The sequence below is a fragment of the Talpa europaea genome (assembly GCF_964194135.1).
Source record: "Talpa europaea genome assembly, chromosome: 11".
NCBI classification, from domain to species: Eukaryota; Metazoa; Chordata; class Mammalia; order Eulipotyphla; family Talpidae; genus Talpa; species Talpa europaea.
Genome location: NC_140078.1, coordinates 94,576,707 through 94,592,000, shown reverse-complemented (window position 1 = coordinate 94,592,000; position 15,294 = coordinate 94,576,707). Strand labels below are relative to the sequence as shown.

Below are 15,294 nucleotides of genomic sequence, written 5' to 3'. Positions count from 1 at the left end.
GTTCTTACTTTTAAAATGAAATAAAGAAATCAGGGCCTCCCTGGTGGTGCAAGGGGTTAAGATGCAGCACAATAAAGCTATCCACAGCCTCATCAGCACAAGTTCAATCCACGCTAGAGAGCTACCCACATGGCGCAGCAGACCTCAATTGTCTCGCCCGCTGCTCCCCTCAGCAGTGTATTTTCAGTCGATCCGCCTGTTCTGCTCTACACTCTGTCTCTGGTGGATCCTTTCACCCTCCACATCTCAGACCTGTGCCCCAGTTCCTGTATGCATAAATAAATAAATCTTAAAAAAAAAGAAGAAATCAGAACCATAAAAATATCCAGCTCTAATAGAGGGGATAAAAACAAAACCAAGCTCTATGGATTTTCTAGTTACACTCCATTCAAGTAATTGTGGGGAAAGAGGTCTGAGATGCAGTGGAACACCTGACATTAATTACACCTTCTGAAAATTAAATGTCGCCTCCTAAGGCTTTTTCAAATGAGATAAGTATATGTGTATTTGCTAGTATATGGACATATATCCAACAAACTGCTAGCTAGCAACCAAACACAGGGTAGAAATTTCTTTTCAGGAAAATGTGTGTTTGTATTAACCTACTTCATAGCCAAAGAAGAGGTTTATTTATACCTTCTGATTGGGTGTTAGTTCTTAGGAATCATTCTACATGATACGACTTCTAGTCTAGTTTCCCCTACTATCCAGTTTTCTTTAATCTATGTCTTTGTCACACCTTGTAACTTCTTTTCTTCTTTGCAGGCAGAAGGCTGATTGGCATTTAGCTTCTTATCTCTCTCTTTGCAGAAGAGCTACATTCTAGCTGCTTGAGAAGCCTGTGAAGAAGTTCAAGGACGAGAAGACCTGTCTAAATTGCCTGGGTGCTCATCTATCAGTCAGTCAAGCACGGTCCCTGGGTCACAGTGCCATAGATCTTGCTTTAGCCAGACTCAAGAGCAGAGGTTGGTGGAGGGGTGGGGTGATGCCCACATGGGAAAGCCTGTCCTATGAGTGCTGTACCACTGAGAGACGCTGCATCGCAGGAGGCCGGCCTGGCTTGTCTGCCCTTATTCAGCCATCTGTTCAAATGTTCTGATAGGATTCTCTCTGATAGCAGGGCCCACAGCGAATGAAGGTAAATAGCAGCAGCACGAGGACACCGGACACCATGCCAAAGGCAACGGCAAGGATGATCTTTAGAACTGTGGAAAAAGAAGAAATGCATTAATGTAAAAGTAGTCCATTAAGAAAATAGGAAGGTCACACATCAGTGCTGCTTTCAGCACTAATTGTAAATATCAGCAGTATTTCTGAAGCAACCTTGAAATCAGCACAGTGTGGTGGCAAAGAGCACTGGACTCGGTTCTGATTCCAGCATGACCTTTGACCTTAGGGCCTCAGAGCTTCCACTGTAAAGGGAAGGTAATCGATTGAGGTATTTCTAAGGCCCTCTTGCAGCATTGCCTTCATGCATTTTTCTACACTTAAAACAATCCATTGTTCATGATTTCAGGGTCAAAGAAGATTCTGAGGCCTTGACTGCAGTCACTAATTGGGTTTAGAAGAAATGGAGTATCATCTTTGAATCTGGTTTTTGTAAATATCTTTAGAGAGGAAACTTGGAGTGTATATTAGCGAGGGTAAGCGTTTTTTAGGATAATAATGGACTATTGTTACCCTGTACCTTTCTGCCGGCTAGCTCACCAGTTATGAAACAGATCTATGGGGCTGTTTTCTATGAGATGCTATTCATTATGTCACCAGAAATATTACTATGCCCATACAGACTAGTCCACTGTAGTGTCACATCATTGTCTCACCTCTACATGAATGTCTCATCTTCATTTCAAGAATATGGTGTTGCGGGCCTCCCCGGTGGTGCAGCGGTTGAGCAGTGGTTGAGCACTGGGTTGTGAAGCTGCCTGCAGCCTCGGCAGTGCCAGTTCTATCCCCGGCTGCTCCCCGGCCACCGGAGGAGGGTCCCGCATGGCGCGCAGACCTCTCCTGCCTCGCCAGCTGCTCCCCTCAGCAGTGTACTTCAGTCCTTCTGCCTGCTCTGCTCCCCGCTCTGGCTCTGGTGAATTCTCTCACCTTCCCACGCTTCTGACTGTACCCAGTGCTTGTATAAATAAATAAATAAATAAATAAATAAATCTTTAAAAAAAAAAAAAATATGGGGTTGCTTGTTGGCTTAGGTGCCTGGGAGCAAATATCTCTCTAACCTAGGAAGTTTTGTCTACACAACACTATTGCTCCATGGAACACAGTTGAAAGTCACTGATACAGTCTCAACTATCACAAAAGGAGTCAAAAGGAGTAATGTGAGAAGCAGAGAGCTTATATAATTTGGCTAAAGTTAAGCAGATTAACCTTGGCCCCATGGCGCACATGAGGTCTTATCAGTTTCAAGGTTTTAAAACCACCCACCTATTCACGAATGACTTTCAAATCAAAATCTCCCCAAACTCAATACTCTTACAGTCCACTGTGTACTCAACCCTTGGATGGCCAATGAGCATTGCAATCGCAACAAGTCCCAACAAGTCCCATCACTACTTCAAATCTGCTCTCTGGGCAACTGATGAAACTTCCTTATTCTAGTGGCTCAGGTGAAAACTCACCTGACTCTTCTCTCTCTCTCTCTCTCTCTCTCTCACATCCTTTACCTAATCTGTCAGGAAACCCTGTTGGTCCTACCAAAAACTGTATCCAGAGACCACTGACTACTCTCCTTCTTTGGCCTCACTCTCCCCAATCATGCTGTGCTAGGGTTACACCAACACCCTCCTGACTTGCTTCCCACTTCTATCCTAACCTCCTACAGTTTCAATACAGCAGTCAAATAACTTCAAGTCAAGCCATGCCATTTCTCTAAGTAAGTCCTCAATAAATACTCATTTCACTCAGAATAAATGCCCGAGTCCTGATGATAACAGCTTCTGAGGTTCTTTGTCATTTGGCCTTGTTAACCCCCTGGATTTCTTCACCGACCACTCTCCCTTCAGTTATTGCCTTTTGGCCACATGTGCCTTCTTGCTGATGCTCGAACATGCCAGCACATTCCCCCTTCCTAACCATGGCCAGGATCTCTGCCTCAGGTAACTCCATCACCTCTGCTCAAGGCTTATCCTCTCCATGAGGACAGTCTACTTAAAAGTGCAATACCTATCCTCCACCCACCCCCAGCTTGGCACTTGTTACCCTTGCCTTCCAAAGAACTTATTTATTATGTTTCTTATTTTCCCACCTTCCCTCTAATAGAATGTAAGCTTCAGGAAAGCAGGAACCTTTGTGGTTTTGCTCATGAATGTAACCCAAGCATTTACAATAGTATCTGGCACAGAGCAGGCACTTAATAAATTTTAATAAATTAAAAAATTAATGATAAAACCGTGTTACAACTCTTATCTATTATTTCAGAATGCCTCTCAGCATTATGAGTTAGTGAATATTAATAAAATTCGATCCTGGTGGCTGGATGCCCTAGCATACAGAGTTAATGTAAAGTTGGAGGGAAATAAACAGAATCGAGGAAGGAAGAAAAGAAGTAAATTAGAAATGAAAGGAGAAGGCCGAGATGATGATTCTTAACAATTAGGTTCTTTTATGCTGACTTTCTGCATTTGGAATTTATTTTCAATGATTTTTTTTTTCAGTATTTTAATTGGCTATGTTGTCATGAGTTCCTACTCTTTTTCTTGCCTAGACAGTGTGCACATCCAGGCCAATGTGTGCTGGGTTCCAGAGATCCACAGAACCCTGCTCTTGAGAAGTTCATAATCTAGTGGGAGAAGCAGATAGACAATAGCAAAATAGAGGTGTGAAGATTGGAACAGGAAAAAAGCTGCAATTAACACAGGGTGTTCCATTTGGAAGAGCATTTGAAAAGTCTTCTGAGAAAATGAAAAGATTTGAATGGTCTTTAAGGTGAACAAGAGTTTAAGATTTTTTTCCTTGAGACAGAACGAGATAGGTTTGGGATATTAGCACCTGGATGAGGTTGGAGTATGGGTTACGATGAGGTGAGACCAGATATGTGTTGGGGCCTGAGTTTTATCGGGTCTGTTTTCTCCTGGTACAAACGGAAGTCCTCAGCAGTTACCACACGTGGAAGTGACATGAACTGTTTATGCTAAACAATAATACAAACAACCAACCCAAACACCAACAACCCAAAACTGTGGGAAAAGATAGCATGGTAGTGATAGATCTGATAGGGAGGTATTAAAATGCCTTCAAGGAGCCTCCCTTGTGGCACAGGGATTAAAGACAGCGCTATCAAGCTATCACCAGCTACTGAGCACAAGTTTGATTCCCCTGCCAGCCAAGGTGCAGCAGACCTCTCCTGTCTCGCCTGCCACTTCCCTCAGCTGTGTGTTTTGGGGGATCTGCCTGTTCTGTTACCCACTTTGTCTTTGGCAAATCTTCTCATAACTCACACCTCTGGCCTACATCCCAGCGCTTGTATACATAAATAAATAAATCCTTAAAATTAAAAAAAAAATGCCTTCGATAAGATTGCATTGGAACTCTGGTCCTGAGATTACAGATGAGAGGATTTAAGATTCTCCAGAAATAGACTTGATAGGGTTTCTGACGGACTACATATATTGGCAAAGGTCAAGGATACCCCATGGGCTCTAGCTTGAGTGAACGAGAAGATAAACAGGCTGTGAATTGAGACTGTACATTAAAAAAAGGGTCAATTTAGAGTAGAGGAGTCCAAAAGATTGATTCAAATATAGGATTGTGATGAATTTTTATTCATATATAATCAGTGGGCAACTGGGGGAAAAAAAAACAGGCCTAGAATTCTATATGTAGATGTGGAAATAAGGGCTATGGAAACAGAAAACGGAGCCTGGGTAATACTGGCTCTTGGTGAGTGTGGAAGGAGGAAACCAACAGGACCCTGGGACACAATCACTTGGGGGCTGGTAGGAAATCAATCTCTCTCTCTCTCTCTTTCTCTCTCTCTCTCTCTCTTGCTCTCAGTTTTTTTTTTTTATGTTTTTTTTTTAATTTTCTAAGTTTTATTCTTTTTTTTTTTTTTTAAGATTTATTTATTTATTTATTTATACAAGCACTGGGTACAGTCATAAGCGCGGGAGGGCGAGAGAATTCACCAGAGCTAGAGCGGGGAACAGAACAGGCAGACTGACGAAATATACTGCTGAGGGGAGCAGCGGGCACAGCAGGAGATGTCTGCGCGCCATGTGGGACCCTCACCCAGCGGCCGGGGATCGAACCTCTGCTGCAGAGGCTGCGGGCAGCTTCGCAACCCAGCGCTCAACCGCTGGGCCACTGGGGAGGCCCTCACTCTCAGTTTTTAAACTATATGCTTCCTTGCACTGTAAAAGATTTCGTGAGTTTGACAAAATAACTTTCTAGATCTGAGGGTGAGTAATTGGTTGCATCTTACAGCTAAGTGGTCTAGTGCAGGAACCATCTACTGCCTGGGAACACGTGAGCTGCTACAGGCGGCGAGAATTGATCCTACTTTTCTGAAAACAATTCTGGCCATCCATTTCTGAAGCCTCTTCCTCTTGCCATTAACCCTTAAGTCCTGTCTACTCTTCTTTTCTCATTCACTTACCCTAGTCCTTGGGCTATTAGAACTGCCCCCCAACTGTTTTCCTTGCTGTCAGTCCTACTGCTTTCCAGCCCACTCTCCCCACTGAAGCCAAAGGGGTCTTTCTAAAACAACAAGCCAGTCACCTTGTCTGTCCTCTGCCCACATTGTTAATGGCCAGAACCACTCAACCTGACCTAGGAGACACTTAATGCTGCCTCTCGGGCCCCTTTGCATTCGCACAGACAGACTTTTCCGTTTCCTAAATGTCCATGCTGTCTTTAACCTCTCTGCCTTTGTACCTTTTCTCTTGCTTGTAATTCTTTCCTCTCCTCACCTTCATTTGCCTGGTTAATTCCTTTTTTTCTTCAGGTTTTGTTTAAACATCACCCCCTTTAGCAGCCTTCTCTGACCCTTGGCCTTAGGCTAACAGCCTATGCTGAATGTTTTCTGGCTCTGTGTGTCCAGAAACACACCAGACTTAACTGCCAGGTCCCGTTTAGCTCCTGTTCTCCTGGCATGCTCCCCACCCCCTGCCAAGGTCTATGGTCACACCAGTGTAATCTTCTGGCCTCTTTTTCCTCACCTGCTGCATAGGCATAGTGAGTGCATAATAGGTAGTCAATGCGTATCTATCGTTTAGTAAATATTCATATACTTAGATGCACGAATCCTGTTTTGGGGAATTTGTCCTAAGGAAATAGTTCACAAGATAATGCAGGTTGGAAAGGGAATAGGATATCTGGGAATTAGGGCATTGGGAAGGTTGGGTTTGAGGCCTCACTCTCTTGCTTATGGCTTGTCACTCTCCCAGTTTAGTTTTCATCTCTGTAAAATGGGGCCATTTATAGCTACTTCACAGGAAAAGGAAGAGTCCACTGAACTAGCTTCTGATGACTTTCAAAAGGGACATGTCATAAAGAGATGAAGGATGAACATCACTTTGCAGAATAGTTCAGGAGGAAGAGGGAGACGAGGAAATAGCAAATGTACATTATTGGTTTAAGAAAATCAGAATTGAAGAGCATGAGATGGCACAGGCACTGAGGATGCTTTTTTTTTTTTTAAATATTTATTTATTTATTTATACAAGCACTGGGTACAGTCAGAAGCGCAGGAGGGTGAGAGAATTCACCAGAGCCAGAGAGGGGAACAGAACAGGCAGACTGACGAAATACACTGCTGAGAGGAGCAGCGGGCGCGGCAGGAGAGGTCTGCACACCATGCGGGACCCTCGCTGGTGGCCAGGGATTGAACCGGTGCTACAGAGGCTGCGGGTAGCTTTGCAACCCAGTGCTCAACCGCTGCGCCACTGGGGAGGCCCGAGGATGCTTTCTGATGAGAGAAGATTTGGACACTTTCACAACAGAGGGGATGGTGCAAAGAAGAAAGCAAAGCCACGTTTTGGAGCTTTAACTAACACTTAGTCCTAAGTTTCAGGACTAGATACACGAAGTCTCTCACACACATGAGAGAAGGAGCTTGGTCACTCAGAGAGGAACAAGTGGAGGCAGAAAAAGCAGGTTAAAGCTGTATTTTGAAGTTGTGACTGGAAAACTTGAGAGTTTTTGGTCAACTGTCTTGCTCTTCTCTGGACATCTCATGAGAATAAAAAAAGCCAGATGGAATTAGAAGACTGGGGAAAATAACAAGATCTTCCTATAAAAAACAGACCCCAGGAAGGATGAATGCACTGACCGGACAGTGCTGAAAAGTCCTGCCAAGACTGAAATAGAAAGTTCGACTTTCCTAGTTGGAAATGGTGATGGTAAGTTTCCTCTCCACTCGGCATATCAGAGTGGAAGACCATGAGGTTGATCTGATCTAGAGTGGGATATTGGTGTGGTGGGCAGTTCTTGAGGTGGACCCTTATTATGCTGCCTGAATTGTCTAGGATGAGGGCAGGTGGAAGTGCAAGAGTGGACCAGCATATACCAAAGGGAAACTGACAATAATGGCAACAAGGATGAGTAGAAGCTATTAAAATCAGACTCATCTCTGAGGAAAGAGAGGTGAGAAACAGGTGTCATGTGGGCTCTAAATAGCAATGGTGGGACAAGGTGACTTTTCTGAATACAGAGGCCAAATAACAGACATGTTGGTATAAACATATGTAGATGTCAATGAGTGGGTCTTATAGTACAGTCACATTTGGGGTTCATTCATAGCTTTCTCTCTCTCCTATTTATTGAATAATTGAGTTCTAGGTTTCTGACATCTGGACTCCACCTTGAGGAAATCAGACTAAGTGAGGAGGGCTGAACATTTATTCAATTAGGAAAGAAAAATTCTTTTTTGTATTATGTCCTACTGGCTAAAGGTTCAAGGAGGAAAATGGTATGAATTGTGTGCCTTTCAGAAACTCATGGTTGAATATTGGGCATGTGTATACATCACGTGGATTCTCAACTTTATTTTTTTTTAATTTTTTTTAATAGAGGCATGTTTTATTTATTCATTTATTTGTTTGTTTGTTTTGTTTATCCATGCACTGGGTACAGTCAGAAGTGCAGGAGGGTGAGAGAATTCACCAGAGCCAGAGTGGGGAGCAGAGCAGGCAGAAGGACCGAAGCACACTGCTCAGGGGAGCAGCGGGCGGCAGGAGAGGTCTGTGCGCCATGTTGGACCCTCCTCTGGTGGCCGGGGAGCAGCCGGGGATCAAACCGGCGCTGCAGAGGCTGCTGGCAGCTTCGCAACCCAGCGCCACCAAGGAGGCCCAGGAGTCTCAACTTTATAAAGGTTATAAAGGGAATCTAGAACTTTCCACCCAAATCTCCCTCCTAAAAAAATTGCAGTTGGAGATTGAGGTTAGGGGTTGGGAGAGTCCTGGAGAAGCTAGTATGGCTCTGTTAGTAAAATTTTAGAAATAAGCATTTTCTAAAAAGTAGAATTGTATTGGGGCCTCCCTGGTGGTGCAAGGGGTTAAGCACTGCACTATGAAGCTGTCTGCGGCCTCTGCAGCATGAGTTTGATTCCCGGCCAGCCAGGGAGCAACCCACATGGCGCAGCAGGCCTCTCCTGTCTCGCCCGTTGCTCCCCTCAGCAGTGTGTTTTGGTCAGTCTGCCTGTTCTGTTCCCCACTCTGTCTCTGGTGAATCCTCTTACCCCCCACACCTCTGGCCAGTACCCCAGCTTTTGTATGCATAAATAAATAAATCTTTAAAAAAAAAGTAGAATTGTATTCTTTTCTAGTTAACATGGTATAGACCTTAGTCTTATAATGAATTTTCCAGCAAAGGTTCTGTTATATTTAATTGATATGAGAATTAAATTAATTGTGTGTACTAGCACTAGCTGCTAACATTGCTTATAGGGATGGGTAGGACTCTGGGGGTAGCAATACCCTAAGGAGTAATGTTGCTTGGTATATATGACATGTCCTGTACTTGTGGTTTTGTCCTGCTTCCTGTATTGACTTCCTCATGACCCTCTAAATGTCTTGAATTCAGCTATTTTTCAACAAATTACAAAACTGCACTAGTTAGAGCTATTTATCACATTTATTTGGGCATCCTATACTCTAATTCATTAAACTTGGCAGCCCCACAAAGGAGTCATTCAACCCTACCACCTTCCCAGCTTCATGCAGCTCTATGGTGTCCCTGCCAAGGTGAGCGATCTTCCATCCCAGCGGTCACTTCTTGTCCCAGAAATTTCTCAGAACACAGTCTCTTTTCTTAAACTGTTTATCTGCTGCCCTTAGCATCATTCCTTCATAGCATACATGTCAAATCTAATCCTTTTTTCTTTAAAGTTCAAGTCTTGAATTCACTTTCTTGGGGACCCTTAACAAACTTTCTAGGAGTGAAAAACATTGATTTGTCAGTACAGTGGATCTAGAAAACAAAAAGTCAAACCTCTTGGTTGGTAGCATATGCTGATTTCTGAGGTAAAAATATTCCCACCAGGATACCATGATTAATTGCAAGCTACCAAAGGGAAGTCACTGAACTCAGAATTGGGAAGCAATACACACATTCTACTCTGGGACACCAATTCCTACGTTTTCTTTTTATTAACATTTTGCTGCTTAAATATATATGTGCTGTATATGGATGATGAATTGTTGATACTGATATTGTGTGGACAAGATTTCTATAAACACACTACAGGTAGATTTGATAAGAGGAGGTGACACACTGGCTGTGGAGGATGAAGGAGTAGGTGGGATGAGAAATGATTCCCAGGTTACTGGATATTGCTGCTAATCAAGATAGAAAAGAGTAGGTGCAGGGAGAAAAATGTAACTATACATTCATTGAACAATTACTGAGAACCAATTCATGCCAGACACAAGTGTATTTCAATGAGGAGGACAGATATAACAGGGAACACAATGGGTCAAATCCTTCCTTTTATGGAGATGACATTTTCTTTTATTAGAACTGGCTCTGTAAGGGGCCTCCCTGGTGGTGCAAGAGGTTAAGACACAACATATGAAGCTGTCTGCAGCCTCTACAGCACAAGTTCAATCCCTGGCCAAGGAACTACCCACATGGGGCAGCAGATCTCTCCTGACCCACCCGCTGCTCCCCTCAGCAGTGTATTTCAGTCAATCTGCCTGTTCTGTTCCCCACTCCGTCTCTGGTGAATCCTCTCACCCTCCCATGCCTCTGGCCTATACCCCAGCTTTCATATGCATAAATAAATAAATTAAAAAAAAAAAAAAGAACTGGCTCCGTAAGTAAAATCTGTAGGAATATCTTTGGATTCTGTATTTCTGCTGAGTAACTACTCTATCCTATCCTTTCCAGCTTCAAGCCACTAGGACATCTGACAAAAGCCTTTCTAGTACATTGTACCACACTACTAGAAACAGCCATCCAAATGGCAATCCTTATAGTCATAGGACATAATTCTTGTTATTCTGTACAATATTGATCTCTTATCTCTTTGCTTCCTCACTACATTGTAAATTTCCCAAGGGCATTTTCTGACTAAGTACTGCCTTAAGCAGATGAAACAGTCATCCATCAAATTAGTCTCAATCTAAAGTAGTAAAATCCAAACTAAATACATTTTTCCTTTCTCACTTTTTAAAAAAAATTGCATTATTTTTATTAAGGTTACATTGATTTACAACACTGTATATGATGTAAGGGCATATCTTCAGATATATGTCACCACAACATACCCACAAAAGCACCCTAATCCTCCACCATAGTCCCCTGGATCACCTCCCCTTTTGCTCCCCATCCCCCACACTCTCCCTCTGGTGGCCTCAATTCTGCAGGCAGCTTTCGAGGGTTTGTTTCAGTATAGTTTTGTTCTTTCCTTTGTTTTGTGTCTTTCTATTTCACATCTGAGTGAAACCATCTGATATTTGTCTTTCTCCTTCTGACTTCTTTAGTTTACTATAATCCACTTCAGTTCCACCCATATTGTTGAGAATGGCAAGATTTCATCTTTCTTTTTTGATAGCTGAGCAGCAAACCACTGAGTATATACACCACATCTTCATTTTCTATTTATCTGTCACTGGGCACTTCGGCTGTTTCCAGAGTTAGCTGTTGTAAGCAGTGCTACAATGGACATAGGAGTGCAAATATCCTTCATATTAGTACTTTTTTTTTATAATAAATTTTATTTTTATATTCCCCCATACAACTGCACATGCCCCATTCTGACCCCAATCCCTCCCCTCCCGGCCCCCACCCCCCCAAAAAGTGTCTCTGGTTCATAGTTTTTTGTTGATTTTGATTTTCACTTTCTTATAGTTATTCATTTTCCTGATCCCTTATTTAAGTTTTCTAGATTCCTGCTATGAGTGAGACCATCCGGTATTTTTCTTTTTCTTTTTGGCTTATTTCGCTGAGCATGATCCCTTCCAGCGCCATCCATGTTGCTGCAAATTGCATGTGTTTATCTTTTTTGAATGCTGAGTAATATTCCATGGTATATATGTACCACATCTTCTTGATCCAGTCATCTATTTTTGGGCATTTGGGTTGTTTCCATAGCTTACCTATTGTAAACAGTGCTGCTATAAACATAGGGGTGCAGGTGCTCTTTGGAATTGATGTTTCTGTGTCCTTTGGGTAAATACCTAGGAGTGGAATTGCTGGATCATATGGAAGATTAGTACTTTTATAATCTTCAGCTAGTGCCTAAGAGCGGAATCTCTGGATCACATGGAAGATCTATTTTTAATATTTTGAGAAGCACCCATACTGTTTCCCATTGGGGTGCGACCGTCCATATTCCCTCCAAGGGTGTATGAGAGTTCTTTTTTTCCCCACACTCTCACCATCGCTTTTTGTTTTTGGTCTTTTTGATATGGGCCATTCTCACAGGCTTGAGGTGGTGCCTCATTGTGGTTTTGATTTGTATTTCTCAGGTGCTAAGCGGGGATGAACATTTTTCTTGTGCTGGTTGGCCTTCTGTTTGTCTTTTTTAGAGTCTATTTAGATTTTATGCCCATTTTTTTTGGATTGGATTATTTGCCTTCTTATTAAACCATATGAGTTCTCTGTAGACCTTGGCTATTAGTCCCTTGTCTTGTGTGATTTGCAAATATTTTCTCCTATTCAGTAAGGTGTCTTGTTATTTTAACGGTAATTGCTTTCATTGTGCAGAAGCTTTTTCATTTAATGTCATTCCATTTACTTATTTTTACTTTTGTTTTCCTGGCCATTGTAGTCAAGTCCCTAAAAACATCACTGAAGCCAATGTTGAGGAGTGTTTTGCCTGTTTTCTTCTATGTATTTTATGGTTTTAGGTCTTGCATCCAAGTCTTTAATCCATCTTGAATTAATGTTTATGCACGGTGTCAGAGAGTGGTCCAGTTTCACTCTTTTGCATGTGGCTATCTCCACAAACTAAAAACACTTACAATGTAAAATATTTATTTAAACCAATCAAGTCATTTTACTTTATATTTATATTTTCCCTCTTGTTACTTAAAAAAAAAAAAAACGTATAGCAAAATAGAGGCTCTGAAACCTGTCCTCTAGGAACATTATTCTAATTAAACACACACGTTTCAAAATTCATTAGAGAGGTAATGTTTTTGAATTTCCTAGTGGTGACATTATTCAATATTTTACATTTGGATCACTGCTGGAGGAAAATTCCATGCATGGAAATAAAAAGAATTATTAGATGATGGATCCAAGGCCAAATATTTACTTATGAAAAAATGATACAAATAAACACATCAGTCGATGTGTCAATTTTCCCATGACCAACTAAGTGAGGCAGTGCCATCCAGCAGAAATCAACTCCGGGAACCATTTCATCTTTATCCACAATGGCAACTCCGCACACTGTTTCTAGACGTGTTATATTGACAAGACTCAAAAGAGAGCCATTGGAACATAATTTCTTCTGGTACAGAGGGTAGTTTCAACAGGGCCTATGAGCTTGCTTAAGGTTTCTAAAAAGAACAGCATCAAAGCCTTCTGGATTCCTCTGTCCTTAGAACAGATAACATAGCTACACTTGCAATAATCCAACATCTCTCGGAGGCATTCAGAACCATCCCATCTTTCTTATGTTGTTCCTGCTTGATGAGTATTGCTGTGCTCTTCCCCTCTCAAGTCAATTTCAAATCCAACGTCTCTAGCCATTAACTTCAAGAGAAAGCCCACATGGGGCTCTCAGCTCTGCCATGTCATGCCTGAATCTCTTGCTCTCATCAAATTACTTATTGCTAACAAGCATGTGCTCCAAGAGCTGTTATGTATCATAGACAGTGTTTTGGCAAGTTTGATTTTTGTTTCTTCATAAATCACATGAATTTTCCAGGACCAAAGAGTACAAAGGGATATTTTTTTTCTCCCCAGCTCTGCCAGTCAATATGTGGTACCATTAGGATACAAAGAGAGGGTATGAGAGTTCCTTTATGGCTGTGGTCATTCTCAGAGTGGCAGTGGTATTTCATTGTAGTTTTGATTTGCGTTTCCCTGATATTCAGTGTGATGAGCATTTTGCTCAGCTTCCCAGGGTAGATGGTTTCTCTAGTTTGCTCCAAAGTAGCTAGTTTCTTTGCCTTCCCTTGTGAGAAGGTGGGAACAAATAAGTTGTCCTTGGCCCACTAGCCTAGGGTTAAAGTCTTCTCTTCCTTGCTCTCACTCTCAGTTCTGTATTTTGTTTGAAATCTCTTTCAGTTCGGACACTTGAAGAATCACTTCACCCAACCCTGCTCACACAAAATCTGAGCATCCTCGAACAACAAAAGGTCCTGAGTAGCATCGCTATCAACTTAAGTCTGAGCTCTGAGTGTATCTTAGCAATGAAGAAACCAAGTCAAGGTATACAGCAAGTAGAGGCAGGGCCACACGAGAGGTAGGAGTTACCTGAAGTTGGGGTCCCTGAAACATACAATTATCACCCAAAACCCTATTTTCTCAAAGCCAGAGGACACGGCCATGTTTTACTAGGACAGCACCCTCTGCTCTGAGAGCATCCTGCTCTTTCTGCAGAACTCTGCCTGCATGCTAATCCATAGCCTTCCGAGTACCTTGGTGCTTGTTCCTGGGCATACACTCTGTGGACCAGTCTTGTGGGATCACAGAGGCAACAAGATCAGCGAACTTGGTCAGAGGACAGCTGTGGGTGCAGCCCGGCAGTGTGAGGGGATATGGCTCGTGCCGTGTCTCATTCAGATAGTACATCTCTACCGAGTAGCTCCTGGAGAGAGGAGGAGAGGAGAGCAGAGGAGAGAGCTCTGTTAGTTCTGGGTTTGTCAGGTTGTCCCTGAATTTTCCACTTGCCTGTAACATGTCTGTTGAAGGACCCATGGAAGAATTTATGAACGAGTAAACATTAGCCAATTTACTTACGGGCATGAGGAGACTGGAGCAGGATGGACAGAACAGGAGGGTGGAATTTCTTTTTTTTTATTATTTATTATTTATTTATTTGTTTGTTTTTGTTTATACAGGCACTGGGTACAGTTTATACAGGCACTGGGAGGGTGAGTGAATTCACCAGAGCCAGAGCGGGGAGCAGGGCAGGCAGAAGGACCGAAGTACACTGCTGAGGGGAGCAGCGGGCGGCAGAAGAGGTCTGCGCGCCATGTGGGACCCTCCTCTGGTGGCCGGGGAGCAGCCGGGGATCGAACCGGAGCTGCAGAGGCCGCGGGCAGCTTCGCAACCCAGCACTCAACTGCTGCACCGCCAGGGAGGCCCAGGAGGGTGGAATTCCAATGTGAAATTTCACCACAAGGAAGGGCTGGTTTGCTAGATGACTGGGGGCATCAAATGTGGGTGCCAAGATATTTAATCAGAGGGGTTGAGAGGCCATGGTTGGGGGTTTTGGGGGTTGGGGGTGATGGATGAATCTGTGAGTAAGGAGTGGGGACAGATGGAGTGTTGGGTTTTCTTCTGTTCTGTCGATTTATGCTTCTCATTTGCTCCATTTTTACCTCTCTTGAGATTTCTTTCAGGGTCCCCCTGAATGAATGTGTCTCCCCCTCCTTAACCTGGTCAGAGCATGGAACTGAATAAAATATAGCACATGTACTTGAATATAGAGCAAGACTTTTTCAACATTATACCTCTGAAAGAGGGATAGGTGTATATCCAAGCACTTACATTAAAGAGGAATCTTTCAGTACATAATTTCAAAAGACCATGGACTGTTTGGGGAAGGGCCATCTATTAGATGAGCGAGAAATGATTCTCCATTGGGAGAAATTTGAGGTTCATTCGTACAGTAGCCAAAATTGCCTTTATTAATTAATATATTGGGAAAACAGTTTTAGGGAACTCAAAATT

At 42.7% G+C, this 15,294-nt stretch overlaps 1 protein-coding gene across 1 annotated transcript in view; it reads right to left on the bottom strand.

Moving 5' to 3' along the window:
* Positions 1-1,086: 1,086 nt before the first annotated feature.
* ACP3 (acid phosphatase 3) overlaps positions 1,087-15,294 on the bottom strand; it is a gene marked incomplete at both ends in the record, with an annotated part of 42,458 nt that continues 28,250 nt past the window's right edge. Inside the window, 2 exons of the mRNA XM_084248019.1 lie at positions 1,087-1,205; positions 14,037-14,206. Coding sequence (XP_084104145.1) covers positions 1,087-1,205; positions 14,037-14,206 — 289 coding nt within the window. The remainder of the gene's footprint in view (positions 1,206-14,036; positions 14,207-15,294) is intronic.